The following is a 14,030-nucleotide window of genomic DNA, read 5'->3' on the forward strand; positions in this document are numbered from 1 at the left end:
AATGATGTCTTGATTGCTCAAGTTTATGTGGATGATATTGTCTTTGGTTCAACTTCAGATTTTCATGTTAAGAGATTCATTGATGTAATGTCTAGTGAATTTGAAATGAGTCTAGTTGGTGAAATGAATTTCTTTTTAGGACTTCAAGTCAAGCAAGTAGATAGTGGGATATTTATCTCCCAATCTAAGTATGCTAGAAACTTGGTCAAAAGGTTTGGGCTTGAGTCTTCCAAAGTGGCTACTACTCCAATGAGTAAAAGCTCCAAACTTCATAGGGATCCAAGTGGTAAGCAAGTGGACCAAACTTTGTATAGAAGCATGATAGGAAGTCTCCTCTACCTCACAGCTAGTAGACCGGACATATCGTTTGCGGTAGGAGTGTGTGCTAGGTTCCAAAGTGATCCCAAAGAATCCCATTTGTTTGCAACAAAAAGAATCATCAAATATGTAAGTGGGACTCTTGACTATGGGTTGTGGTATACTCATGATACCAACACTAAATTGGTAGGATTTAGTGACTCCGATTGGGCTGGGTGTAGTGATGATTTGAAGAGCACCTCGGGTGGTGCTTTCTATGTTGGGAATAACTTAGTGTCTTGGCATAGCAAGAAACAGAATTCTGTCTCTTTGTCGACTGCTGAAGCTGAATACATAGCAGCAGGGAGTTGTTGTACACAACTCATTTGGATGAGGCAAATGTTAGCCGATTATGGAATTGATGAGAAAACTTTTCTCATCTATTGTGATAACATGAGTGCTATAGATATCTCCAAGAACCCGGTGCAACATACAAGAACCAAGCATATTGACATAAGACATCATTTCATTCGAGATCTTGTGGAGAGTGGAACTCTCACTTTGACTTTTGTTCCTTCCGAACAACAACTTGCAGACATCTTTACAAAAGCTCTAGAGAATCCAAAGCACATTAGTCTTCGGAAGTCAATTGGCATTTGTACACATGCATGAGTCTTTGTAGTTAAATGTGCTTCATTGTTTAAGTTTCTTTTATTTGGTTAAGTAGTTTTTCTTTTAAAGAAAATAACCACCTTGAAAGGTCTTAACATTATGTGTCACACTCTCATTGATATTCAAAAAGGTTCTTGCATAACATGAGTCATGTCAATAAGCATAATCCCTCCTTCTTGTCAAATGTTAGCCTTGAGATTTTTTTTATTTAACACTTTGTCATAATCAATCAAACTTGCTAAATGCTTTTCAATGACAATTTGTTTGAGGATGGAATTTAGCCTTTCAATATAATTTCTCCTTTGTGACCCATCTTTAGCTAAAATTTTCCTCATTTGAACAAATGTGCAACATACAAAATCAACAAAAAAAAAAAAAAGGAAGGAAGTGTGACCAAAGAAGTCACGGCCCTAGGGAGAAACAAGGTGTTTTTATGGTGTTCTAGGGTAAAGAGTCGCAAAATTGGACCAATTCATTGCACTTAACTTGGGATGTGCCTAAACAAAACAAATGAAAATAATTTTTGAAAAGCCATTGTCATGAGTTGAAAAACTTTGTTTTCAAGAATTGTACCCAAATTAGAAATTCTATTGAGTGGTTGAATTCTAATCTCTTGTTGTGGATGAAACTTATTTAACCTCTTTGATTGTCATTGACATTGTTTTACCATCTTGAACAAGTCTTGAATGTTAGCATTGACCTCCCTATATCCCAAATATGCTTATTGTCTTGCACAAAATTTGCAATCTTCATTTTCCATATCTATGAGAGTGTTGACATTGGTGGTTATTTCTTTTCAAGTGTGTTGGTTGTTTTGTCAACTTTGCTTTGTCAAAAATAAAAATCCCTGAAGCACATCTAACTCCTAGATTTTTTTTGTGTGTCATTGCTTCCAATTCTCTAAGGATTCCTCTATCTTTTTTGTTTTATGTTCCAGTACGCAGTTTGTTCATTTTGACTAGTCTAACAATCGTCAAATACAGTCAATTTTCACAGGACCATTCTGCACCTTGGATTACTGTTCATTAAAGGGCATTTCAGACTTTTCTGCATACCTATGTTCTTCTCTAGCTGTCCCTCATATTACATGTCTATATTCTGCAAGCCCGGTATCGAGATGTTGCATTTAGGGGGAGTTTGTCTTTAGGGGAGTTAGCATTTAGGGGGAGTTAGAATTTAGGGGGAGTTAGAATTTTATGGAATTTACTCTTTGAGCATGTATTTTTCTATTGCATTTCGCTCCAATTTTTTTGTGCTTCTGAACTGAATTTTCTTTTATGTATGTCCTTTTGTCTTTCCATGACAAAAAGGGGGAGAATGTATTATTGGTTGTTTTAATCTCCATTGCTTGCTGCGTTTAAACTGCATACTATCATACTTTGTGTTGTGCAAGTATTTCTTCTTGCAGGTACATTATAACAAGTGTTGGGCTGTGTGTTGAGAGTCTTGTGAGGTGAATGGGTTATTGTTTTGTCAAGGAAAGCCAAAGGGGGAGATTGTTAGTTTCTAGGATTTGTAAATGTTGGCTATTTTTCCGTGTCAAAACAATTGTATTAATTTGTATTTATTCACTCACAAGCTCTAGGCTAGATTTAGGACAAGGTCTGCTGCTTTGAAGAAGTCAAGAATGAACAAGTCACAAGGTATACTGCACTTCATTCATTTCATGAAATTAACAGATTTTTGTCTATTTGACTAGTCATTCACTGATCATAATGAACACTGTTTTTCACGTACAGTGACTGTTACTTAAGTCACAGTTGCTACAGTGGGTCATTTCGGGTTTTGATTTTTAAGCCCAATTCTTTGAAAGCCCATATTCTGTTTAGTATTAGACATGCATGTGCATTGCACAAGACTTGTTTTTTCCACTGTAGCATTCAGATCTGATTTCCTCTTTCCCATTCACACACACACATTCACGCACACACACTATTCATCATCTTCTTCATTCTGATTTTTAAAAGCAAAATTCCTTTTGACAGCTGCTTATTTCTATCCTTAGTAAATACTAGGATACCCCTCTAGGACAAAGGGAATATGCCCTTAATCCGTCTCTTGTGGACAGCCATTGATTGGCTTCCACGTGGTATGGGCGAACATGCCTCTTGCGTGAGTGTGTACGGGTATATGGGCTGTTTTGGTTCAGATCTTTTTGTGGGTTGATGAGCAATTTTAGAGTGTGAATTCTTGGGTTTTCACTGCTGGGTATTTTCATATGAAGTGCTCATCTTCGTAATTTTCAGAAAATGGTTTTTAAATCTTGATAAATCACAAAGAGATTTTCTGAAATTGTTTTTGTTAAATCTGAAATTCTATATGGGTTTGAGTGCTTAAATGTCTTCACACATTCTTCAAACACATTCATTTTAGATTTAACTTGAAGGATTCAATATTGATCTTTTCATGCCGATAGCTTGAGAAGATTGATCTTTGTTTGTGAATCCTACATTTGCATATCATGTTCATGCATTGATGAAACCACTTAGCTTGGTGCGGATTGGTGCCATGGGTTGATGAGCTTGGAGTGGAGCTGCCTTCTTCATGAATGACCATCTGCCTTGCGTATGGAAGTTGCACAAAAGGGGTAAGATAGCTGCCACTTAGTCTAGGACTTAGTGATTGAGCTTGTGTGCTGAGTGCCCTCTTTTGTATTGAACTTCTGATTTAGTGGATTGCCTGGTCAGCTGGATAGACCCCCAGTTTTTACCCTTTGTGGTTTTTCTGGGTGAACATCTTGTGTGTTTCTGTCTTCCATATTTGTGTTGTTATGATTACTGACTCACTCATCTTTTAAACACAAATCTGTACTGGAGCTATTTGATTAAAATTGATATATGCCTTATATAATTGTTTAGAAAATCACACACCACTGTAGTTGTGGATAACACTGGGATGCCTATTGTGATGGGTCCTCTGAGTGTATAGGATGTCACTTGATCCTTGGTGTGTTTGATTTGTGTTGTTTTACTGAAGTGATTTTTGGTTTTTAGAAGTCAATGTGGAGTTTCACATTTTGTTACTGGACTGTCTGAGTTGTGTTTGGTTGACTAGTTCGTGAGTAATCACATAAACCAAAAATTGGGGTCCGATCACTGAAAGTGAAATTAATCAAGTTAATTAAGTGAATAGATCACCTAAATTAAACTTTCAAGAAGCCTTGTTGGATGACGACGTGGATGTCGACTTGAGTTCTTCCTGCATGAAAAACAGGATCAAAGGAGATGGACTGGTGTGGTACCAGCCAAACACCCTCCGATGATGAAGTCAGTGATGTGTATTTGGAGGTATTTGAATGAAAGTCAGGAATAACAGGTGATGAACTTGGGAGAATAGGGAAGAACAAGGTAAAATGTTCTGGGTTTATTCTCAGCAAATTAAGTGTGCTTTTGGTAAGCTTTTTATGAGTGAAAGTTGGTGTATGTGTTTGCTTTTTTTGATAGATAGATCCCCTGAACTTTGTACATATAAGTTGGTTTATATAGACAAGGGAAATTGTGAAGAGTAAGTTACCTGCATGTGGATGAATGGTTGAGAAAGATCCACGCGTTCAGTCATGAACAGTAGCATGCACAGCTACCCACCTCCTTTGCATTCAATGCTGCATTGAATGCAAGAATGGAAGATCAGGTGGAATGCCCCAATAGTTATGGCTGTAAGCTGGAATATCTAATCTGTCAGAGGATCATGTCAGGTGCACTTGAGTATGGCGGTTCGTCCCAACGTGATCTTCTCAGAATGGCGGTGGGAGGCCAAGCCGATCCGAACACATGTCCCCATGTATAGATATGAAACCCATGTGCGATCGGATCAGATGTTTAGATGATTGGGCCGAACCGATTAGGTAGATGGTGCCGTGATCCCGTCAAGTAGAAATCAACTATGACTTGGATTTTTGAGATGATGTTCACCAATGCCGAGCCGAACCGATCTCAAATAACCAAAAAGATGAACACTCGATTCTTGGAAGATTCTCAGATCGGATCGGATCGGGTATGAAGGATCCGCCAGGATGAGCCGATGTGGTAACGTGGAGGTCCAAGCTTTGATCGTTGAAAAGTCAGACCTGAAGTTGGATCTGATCGGCCACGTGTCGAGCCATGATTGGCTGTGGGACCGATGTGGGTTTATCCACAAACAATAACAAACTAGAATAAACACAAATATTTAAAAGGATTATAAAAACATGTAAGTAGAAACGATATAATAGCAGGAATCATAAATTTCATTGATCGAAAGTTTACATAATAGCAATAAAGCACACTTGATACAAACTTTATTACAAAGCAAGCAGATATAAATATTCTACATAGAAATTTGGTGATGAAAATAGACTGATCCTCAAGGAAAGGAAAAACGGACAAACCAAGCACTAGAAATAGATAGGAATCTTATTTTTCCTACAAGAAAAGGAAAAGGTAGATTCAAATAAGATTTGCTTTATCAGCCAATAATTAGTTTGTCTAATAATAAGACAGGGGACACATTACTAACTGGAGTCTATAAAAGTCATATAGTATTCAATAATAACTTTTAAAAAGTTGTAATAAAAGTCTAAGTATATTTAAAAAGTCATTAATTTTTATGGAATTTATTTAATGATAGATTTTAATAGACTTTGAAAGACTTTAATATATATTTCAAAGTCATTATAAATTCGACCTCTCCTCTGCAGATTTCTAAGGATTTCTATAGACTCTCTAGAACTCTGTGAAAATCTGTACATTTTGCAAAAATCTATCACTTAAAAAAACTCTACAAAAGTCTATATAAATCTATATACACTACACCATCCTAAAAAAAAAATGTTAAATTTTGAAATCCATAGAAATCTCTAAGAAGAAGACTGGAGAATTGATGGTTTAAAAGTCGATGACTTTTTGAATACCACGTGACTTTTGTAAACTTTAAAAAAGTCTGCATTGAATACAACTAAACTTTTATAAACTCTTTAAAAGTCTAGATTGAATACTACTAAACTTTTATAGACTCTTCAAAAGTCTAGGTTGAATACATCTAGACTTTTAATTTCCATTAAAATCCATCAAACTCCGTATTGAATACAACCCCCTTAATTCATGTTTAGTTTAATGCTTTAATTGCTATTATTGAAGGAGGTTTTGTTCAATCCATCGCTGAATTGAAAATTGATCGAATGGAGAGCGAAGGAATTGAATCTTCGAGGAAGCACTTGAAACTAGATGTACGTGCCATCTTCGATCCATGTCTTGTATGTATGTGATTCTGATTGTGTTAATTTGTATCTGAAATCTGATTGTCAGCAAGAGTTTCAGGAAGGAGGTGGAGCAGTCTCGGACTCAGAGATTAAGCTGCTGCTGCTGCTGTTGATCTCGCGTCTTCGGCCTCCAAAGCTGTGCACTTAGCTCGCCACTATGCTCGCTGCTATTGGGAGCTCTCTAAAGCTCGCCTCAGGTACACATGCATCTACACAACATATTTTCATGATTTTTTATTTATTTATGTAAATATAGAAAAAAAAAAAAAAAAGGTGTTTCTTGGGTTGGGGTTTTTCTATAATTCTTTGACTGATATTGAAGTTGTTTTGTGTTTGTTCTGATTCAAATTGTTACTATTACAGGTTGCTTTTTGACAAAAGAAAAATGTTAATGATGTAAACTGCACTACCAAATAAGATGTATCCAAAAGTTTGCTAATCGATCATGATAAAAGGGCCAATATTTCTTAAATGGACCTCTCGATTTAGCAACAAAATGGAGAGGATCCAAATCCTTGCCAAATCTACCCAATCTTTGACTTTGCTATATTGCCTTTTGTAGCTTGTAAGTTTAAATGTCTGCAATGGTTTAGTGCTTTTTGGGTTCATCAAAGCCTATAATTGTTTGTTTGTAAATTGTAATTGTGCTACAGTGTTTAATATGCACACTGTCTGACAATATATAATATACACATTGTCTGACAGTGTATAATGTGCACACTGCGTGACAGTGTATAATATGCACACTGCTTGACAGTGTCTAATTAGTATGGGATGCAGTAAATTCAGTCACTGTCGCACTATCACTGATTTTACTATTATTATTTTCAAACTGAATTTGCATTTGTTAATTATCATTTTGACACTTTTGTATAAACTAATGATGCTCTCAACAACATAATAAACAATTTTGAATTGGTGATTGTCACACAATTACTGATTTCGAATCAATGATTGTCTCACGGTATCTGTGTGACACTATCTGTTTCAGTAAATGTGTGACCATTTTTGTTTCAGTATATGTGTGACAATATCTATTTAGGTTTTTACATGTGTGACAGTGTATGTTTCATTATCTGTGTGACAGTGTCTGTTTTGGTATCTGTGTGACAATATATATTTCAGTATCAATGTGACAGTGTCTATTTTAGTAGATATTTAGGTTTTTACCATTTCAAATTTCCAATTTAAAATCGGCATTTTAGACACTATCTGACAGTGTTTAATATGCAAATTGTCTGCAGTGTCTAATATGCACACTGTCTAACAATGTCTAATATTGATATTAACTAATTTGGATCGCAATTAGTGAAATATTCATGAAGTCAACAATACCCATTGAATTTTTGCTTAAATTTTTCTGCACTAAAATGTCAAGTTGACAAGTGTCTCCTATATAAAATTTGGGTGCCCAAATTTTCTATCGACTTTTTTAAAACAGGTCCGTGTCAAATAGCAATGATTCAAAGCACTTCTTTTTACACTATTTCGGAAACCCAAGGACTCAATCGTATGGATATGTAAAATACAGAATTTCCAATCCTAGTAGGAAAAGGAGGGAAACAGATACTCAATTTAAAGTGAGTAAACAGAATTCCATACTCGATCTCATAGATACATATAGAATTCTGTGGAAAGTCGTATTCGATGAAAGTCATATATACGGCTTGGAGGGAGATCTTTCATATCTTTCAACCTCCCCTACAATATCGTCACCGCAGTAGAGTTTAATAGGCTTATATAAAAAAGACAATATAAGGATTTCGAAATAAGCTATACTGACTGAAAAAATTGCATTTGTTTTAAATTCATACCAATCCACAAAATGGTTTCTATTTTGATGTAAAAGGTTTATAAATGAAGTTAGCAATTTGGATAGTATATCCACATCCATGCCTTCCTGATTGAAGAAAGGAATTCATGATCCCAAAGAATCAATCTTTCTTTTAGTTGTTGAATCTCTCTTTGATTGATCAAATCTTTAATCTATCTAAAATCACAACAACATAATAAACACTTTTGAATTAGTGATTGTCACACAATTACTGATTTCGAATCAGTGACTGTCGCACAGTATCTGTGTGCCAATATCTATTTCAGTATATGTGTGACAGTATTTGTTTTAGTATTTGTGTGACAGTATTTGTTTAGGATTTTACAGATAGTGATTTTCAGTATCTATGTAACAGTATCTGTTTAGGTTTTTACAGATACTAATTTTCAGTATCTGTCACACAATTATTGATTTCGAATCAATAACTGTCACACAGTGTCTAATATGTTTTCGAAACAGTACGACAAATTCCAATTTAAAATCGGCATATTAGACATTGTCAGACAGTGTCTAATATGTTTCTGAAATTGTATGACAATTTTCAATTCAAAATCGGTATATTAGACACTGCCTCTATTATGTTTGTGAAACTATGCGACAATTTCCAATTTAAAATTGGCATATTAGACACTGTTACTGAGTGACAATTTTCAATTTAAAATTGGCATATTAGACACTAACTCTAATATGTTTTTGAAACTGTGCGACAATTTTTAATTTACAATTGGTAACTGTGCGACATTTTTCAATTAAAAAACAATATCTAATATGTACACTGCATGTGTCTAATATGCATCTTAAACAAGACGATGAAGGGAAACAAGATGCAAGAAAAAAAGGAGAAAAAAATTGGAAAAAAAAAAAAAAAAACCATTACACATTGCTGCAGGTAAAAAAAGGAGAAAAAAAAAAACTTACATGTTGCTGCAAGTAAAAAGAAGAGAAACGGAAAAAAAAAAAAAAAAAGTTACACATTGCTGCTAGTAAAAAAAGGAGAAAGGAGAAAGGAGAAAGAAAAAGGGTTACATGTTGTAGGTTAAAAAAAAAAAAGGGAGAAAGGGAAAAAATATTGTTGTTAACCTTTTTGTAATTTTCAAAATTATAAAAAGATCAACAACTAACCAAAAGTTGACACACGTCCAAAGTAAAAAGTCAAAAACAATTTTTTTTTTCCCTTTCTCCCTTTTTTTTTAACTACAACGTGTAACCCTTTTTTTTTTTTTTGATTTGTGATTTGTAACCCTTATATGTAATTTGGTAATTACATATAAAGTAGTGGCCTGGATATATAATTGAAGATGACAGTGTCACTGACATATCTTCATCACCGTCGACGTCGATATTCTGCCTCCAATAAGCTCTTTCTGGTTGGATTGCTATATCCTGCTCATACACAAGCTGGATTCCAAACTCCTTTATTTTGGAAACTCCAAATAATATGTCCCCAGCTTCCAATTCATCATACCATGGAAATGTACCATCAGTATCCTCCTTTATTTTGGGACCATCAATTAATGAAACAAGTAATTTGTCCCCAGCTTCCAATTCATCATCTCCAAACCTCCAACGGCTTAGCCATAGAATTGTACCATCACTATGCTCTTCGGAATCAGCCCATGTGATTGGCAAGTAGGTCCACGTAAGACCCTTGCTATCATTACTGACTCGAAGATATACATATCCTATTATTGGCGCTAAATAAACAACACATACATTTAAGCCTCGGATCTTGAGATTATGGGGGTGTGAAGGTAGAGTAATAGACAACTCAGAGTCACCCTTGCTCCTGTACGTGTACCATTCTGGGATGTTGTGTCCAGGAAGGAAAATGCTAAATATGCCACGTTCATACACTCCCTGCAGTTTCATGCACATCACTTATTTTATAACAAGCTACAAAAATCATAATAATAACAACTTGAGAGACAGAGAGAACCTGGAGGGGACCCTTCATGTTTGTATCTGTGGCAAAGTTGAACATTAAGACCTCATCAGTGCTCCCAATGGATTCCAAATTGAACAAGCCCATATCTTTGATCATTTCTATGTCAACACTTCTCAACGGTTTTATATTGAACCTGCTTTGAACTTCAACTAATCTCTTGCATCTCCAAAAATTAAATGATGATAAGGCCCAACACTCATCTGGTAAATTGCCTACTATTTTCAATGATGTGCATTTTTCTGCTTCCAATTTCTCTAAACTTGGTGGGAGGTCTGGAATCATTACGAGGGTTCTGCAATTGTTTACCACAAGACTCTGGAGCATAATAAGATCCTTCATGTTTTCTGGTAGTCTCATCATTGGGTTTCCACTTAGATCCAAATGCTTTAACGAGGATAGACCACAAATATGACTGGGAATCTCTGATAGATTACAGTCATCAAGTCTTAACCTTCCCAAAAAATGTGGAAAATTTGACAATGAGAAATTGCTGAGCTCAAGACTTTTTCTTGGTGATACCACAGACCAGACTGATTGCCATGACTTACTAAAAAACAGAGGAATTATCCTCATATCACTAGATGTACATTGTGGCTGATTTCTAGCAGTCGTATTGACTTGAAAGCTGAGCTTTGAGCAACCTGAGAGAATAAGCTCCTTAAGAGATTCCAACAAGGCAATACTTCTTGGCAGTTTTATGAGATTTTTGCAGCCTTCAAGATTCAAGGACACAAGTTTCTTTAGCTTTCCAATGGATTCATCAACCTCAGCCAAATTTATACAATCTTTAAGAATTAATCTCTCAAGCCTAGGGAGGCCTGAAAAGTTAGAGGTTGTGATAAGGCCATGTGAATGACTGAGATTAAGGATCTTCAGACTTGGAAGAAACTGTTTAAAAGAGATATAATTAGTATAACTAGTGAGAGAGAGAGAGAGAGAGAGAGAGAAGAGTTAAAATTAGTACCATACCCTGGTTCCCTTCCAAACATATTCCAGGCAGCTATGCTGCAACTCAAGACCAACTAGTTTTTCCAAATAAAAATTGGCTGGTACTGATTGTGAATGGAATCCTTGCCAAGACAACCATACTAAATGTTTTGGAAAATCTTCATAGCTTCCACTGATTTTTACATTATTGAGCAGGAGAATTTCAAGATTGTGCATCCTTCTAAATGCCTCTGTACTGAAGTCCACCTCATTTGATGCAAGACCTGAATTGGTTGAGGAAAAGTTGATTGATTTCCAGGAGAAGAAATCAATCCTGCGTCGCCTTAAAGAATTTTCACCAGAATCTTCAACATGGCATCGTTTTTTGTTACATCTACCAAATATTGACTCAGTAGACTCATCTTCCATCAACAAAGGAACATTGAGCATGAAGCCCTTAATAGTTTCAGTACCCTGCCAACACATGAGAACACTGGGTTAGTAACAAGTTATCAAAAATGCATAACACAAAAACCAATTAATAGACAAACATAAGGAGTATATTTGTTTCTTACAGTTAGCTTTCTCAAAACATTACACGCTTCTTTATGATGCCACACCCTACTACGTTTTCCAGGGTCAAATGATTCCTCACGAATAATTCCCCTTCCCATATCTCTAAGTAATTGATGCATGACCAACTTATTCTCATAACTGATTTGCACTAGACATCTATCAACTAGATTTTGAATTCCAATCCTTGTGTGAAAATCTAAGTTGTCCAGTATTGTAATTGTATAATCCTTCTTCCTTCCTATGAAGAAACAAGCTATGTGAAGGAATAAATCTTTGTCATGACCATCTTGTAGACAATCATAGCTTGTTCTAAGAACTTTTTGAATTTCTCCATGAGGAATCACTTCTAACTTCTTCAATTGATCTTCCCATACATCTGCACCTTTTCCAGATAGAGAAGATCCTAGAACTTCAAGAGCTAATGGAAGCCCATCACAGTGTTGTACTACAGATCTTGAAAGCTCCATGTAGCCTTCAATAGGATGGTTTTGTCTGAAGGCATGCCAACTGAAAAGCTCAAGTGATTGACAATCATACAATCCTTGAACCTTAAACATTTTGCAAGTTTCACTAGAATTTAACAAATTTTCACGTCTAGTTGTGATGATAATTTTACTTCCTGGATGCAACCATTCCCGCATTCGAAGAATTGCATTGAATTGGTCCGAGTGGTCTACATCATCAACAACAATAAGAAGTCTTTTGCCATATACAGCAGATTCGATCATTCTCATTCCTTCATCTGTGCTGTATATTTCCCTTGCTTTCCCCTTTTGGATATCTGAAAGAAGTTGTCTTTGCAAGCGAATCAAATCACTGGGTTTTCCAGATGTTTCTCTATTAATATCTGCAAGAAAGCTGCTGCCTTGAAATCTATCAAAGTTCAGGTTATAAGCAACTTTGGCAATGGTGGTCTTGCCAATTCCACCCATCCCACAGATCACAGCTACACCAACATCATTCGATCCATCTTGCAACCACATGTTTATGCCTTTCACAAGATGATCCATTCCAACCATGAAGGGCGGAATGACTATTGGTTTATGATCCAGTTTAATTCTAACCTCCTCAACAATATCTTGGATAAACAGCCCCTCGTACCTATAAATTATTGAGATCAACATATATAAAAAACAATAAATCTTTTATTCTACATTAGAAAGAGTGCAATTAACGATAATATCAGGTTGAAAGGAATGATTATATCCTCCTACTAATGCAAATTGAGTAGATATAAGATATGAACAAATTAATGAATCTTTTAAATTAAAATGCTGCCAAGGTACATAAAAATGAAGAAGAAAGAAACGAACTCTAACCCACCATCTGGCATTTGCCACCGTTTCTAATAAAAAATGTCAAAAAAAAAAATAAAATCTAATACTTTGAAATTAAAGTCAATGATAAAATCAGAAGTTCTCTGGGAATGAAATTATTACCCATCTCCTAAAACCATCCCACTTAGATCTGCAACACTTCTAAGAGCTCTTCTCCAGTCTTCCACCTTGTCCATATCCTCCTTGAAGCGCTGTTCATGTCTACCAAATGCTTCTGCAAAACTCCCACTCTGCTTCCTGACATGTGATGGATCGACATGGTAGAAGACTGGCACAACCATGTGGCCATCAGTTGTTCTGCGTTTCATGATCATGGCAAGTTCGTCCAAGCACCATGTTGAGGAAGCGTAGTCCTTGGAAAAGACAATAATGGAAACTCGTGACTCTTGTATGGCTTTCTGCAGCTCAGCCCTGATTTCTGCTCCTCTTTCAATTTCATCATCATCTCTAAAGGTGTGGATTCCTGCCCACTCCAAAGCTCTGTAGAGATGATCAGTAAAACCCTTGCGTGTGTCTTCGCCTCTGAAACTCAAGAAGGCATGATACCTACACCTCTTTGAGGAGGAAGCATCCATTTGTGTTGTGTTTGTAAATGCAGAGTCTATTGAAATGTATACTGATAAGAAAAGTGGGAATGGTCCGAATGGATGGACAAGCGAGTCGTCAAGTCAATGATAAAAGTCACACTGGAGCAGTATAAATTATAATTAGTGAAAAACTTGGAAATGTGAAATACCAAATAGCAACTGCTTTAATAATGCAGTGGACCCACACGGTTGAGCAAATGCTACGATCCTTACTTTAGAAGTGTCAAGCCCTTAGGAATTGGGTAGTCTTTAGCTCTTTTAAATTAAACTGATGCAATTTTTTTTTTTTTAAAAATCGAAACAGAAACTCAAGTTTGCTGTTATTTGGTTTAGAATAATAAAGATAGCTATCAACTATCACCGGAATTAACTTTATGGTCCAGTTGGTTCCAAGCATTCAACAGGCCAATCATTATCACATATGACGCAAAAGTTGACAGAACTGGCTACTCACTCCGCACTATCAAGGAAAAGTTGGAAATATCGAATTTTTGACAAAATCAAAAAACAAAAAAAAACACAAATTACCGCAGAAAAAATCAAAATTTCAATGCCAATTTATCGTTCTTGGTAAAAATATTAGGCTAAAGTTCAATTAAGGGGGTATTTCAACTGCATC

The 14,030-nt window shown here is 35.8% G+C and overlaps 1 protein-coding gene and 1 pseudogene across 1 annotated transcript; one reads left to right on the forward strand and one right to left on the reverse strand.

Annotated features, from left to right (window-relative positions):
• Window positions 1-249: 249 nt before the first annotated feature.
• On the forward strand, window positions 250-6,353 carry LOC147285969 (secreted RxLR effector protein 161 pseudogene; annotated as a pseudogene).
• A 2,846-nt stretch (window positions 6,354-9,199) lies between these two features.
• On the reverse strand, window positions 9,200-13,431 carry LOC147285970 (disease resistance protein RPV1-like). The gene is made up of 5 exons (XM_086238870.1): window positions 12,927-13,431; window positions 11,487-12,588; window positions 10,954-11,385; window positions 9,976-10,872; window positions 9,200-9,896 (listed from the first exon to the last, which is right to left on the reverse strand). The coding sequence occupies exons 1-5, from the start codon at window positions 13,397-13,399 to the stop codon at window positions 9,234-9,236; spliced, it is 3,567 nt and encodes a 1,188-aa protein (XP_086094996.1). The 5' UTR covers window positions 13,400-13,431; the 3' UTR covers window positions 9,200-9,233.
• Between the last annotated feature and the right edge of the window lie 599 nt (window positions 13,432-14,030).

This window comes from Dryas octopetala, chromosome 4 (assembly GCF_963921425.1).
Source record: "Dryas octopetala chromosome 4, drDryOcto1.1, whole genome shotgun sequence".
NCBI lineage: Eukaryota > Viridiplantae > Streptophyta > Magnoliopsida > Rosales > Rosaceae > Dryas > Dryas octopetala.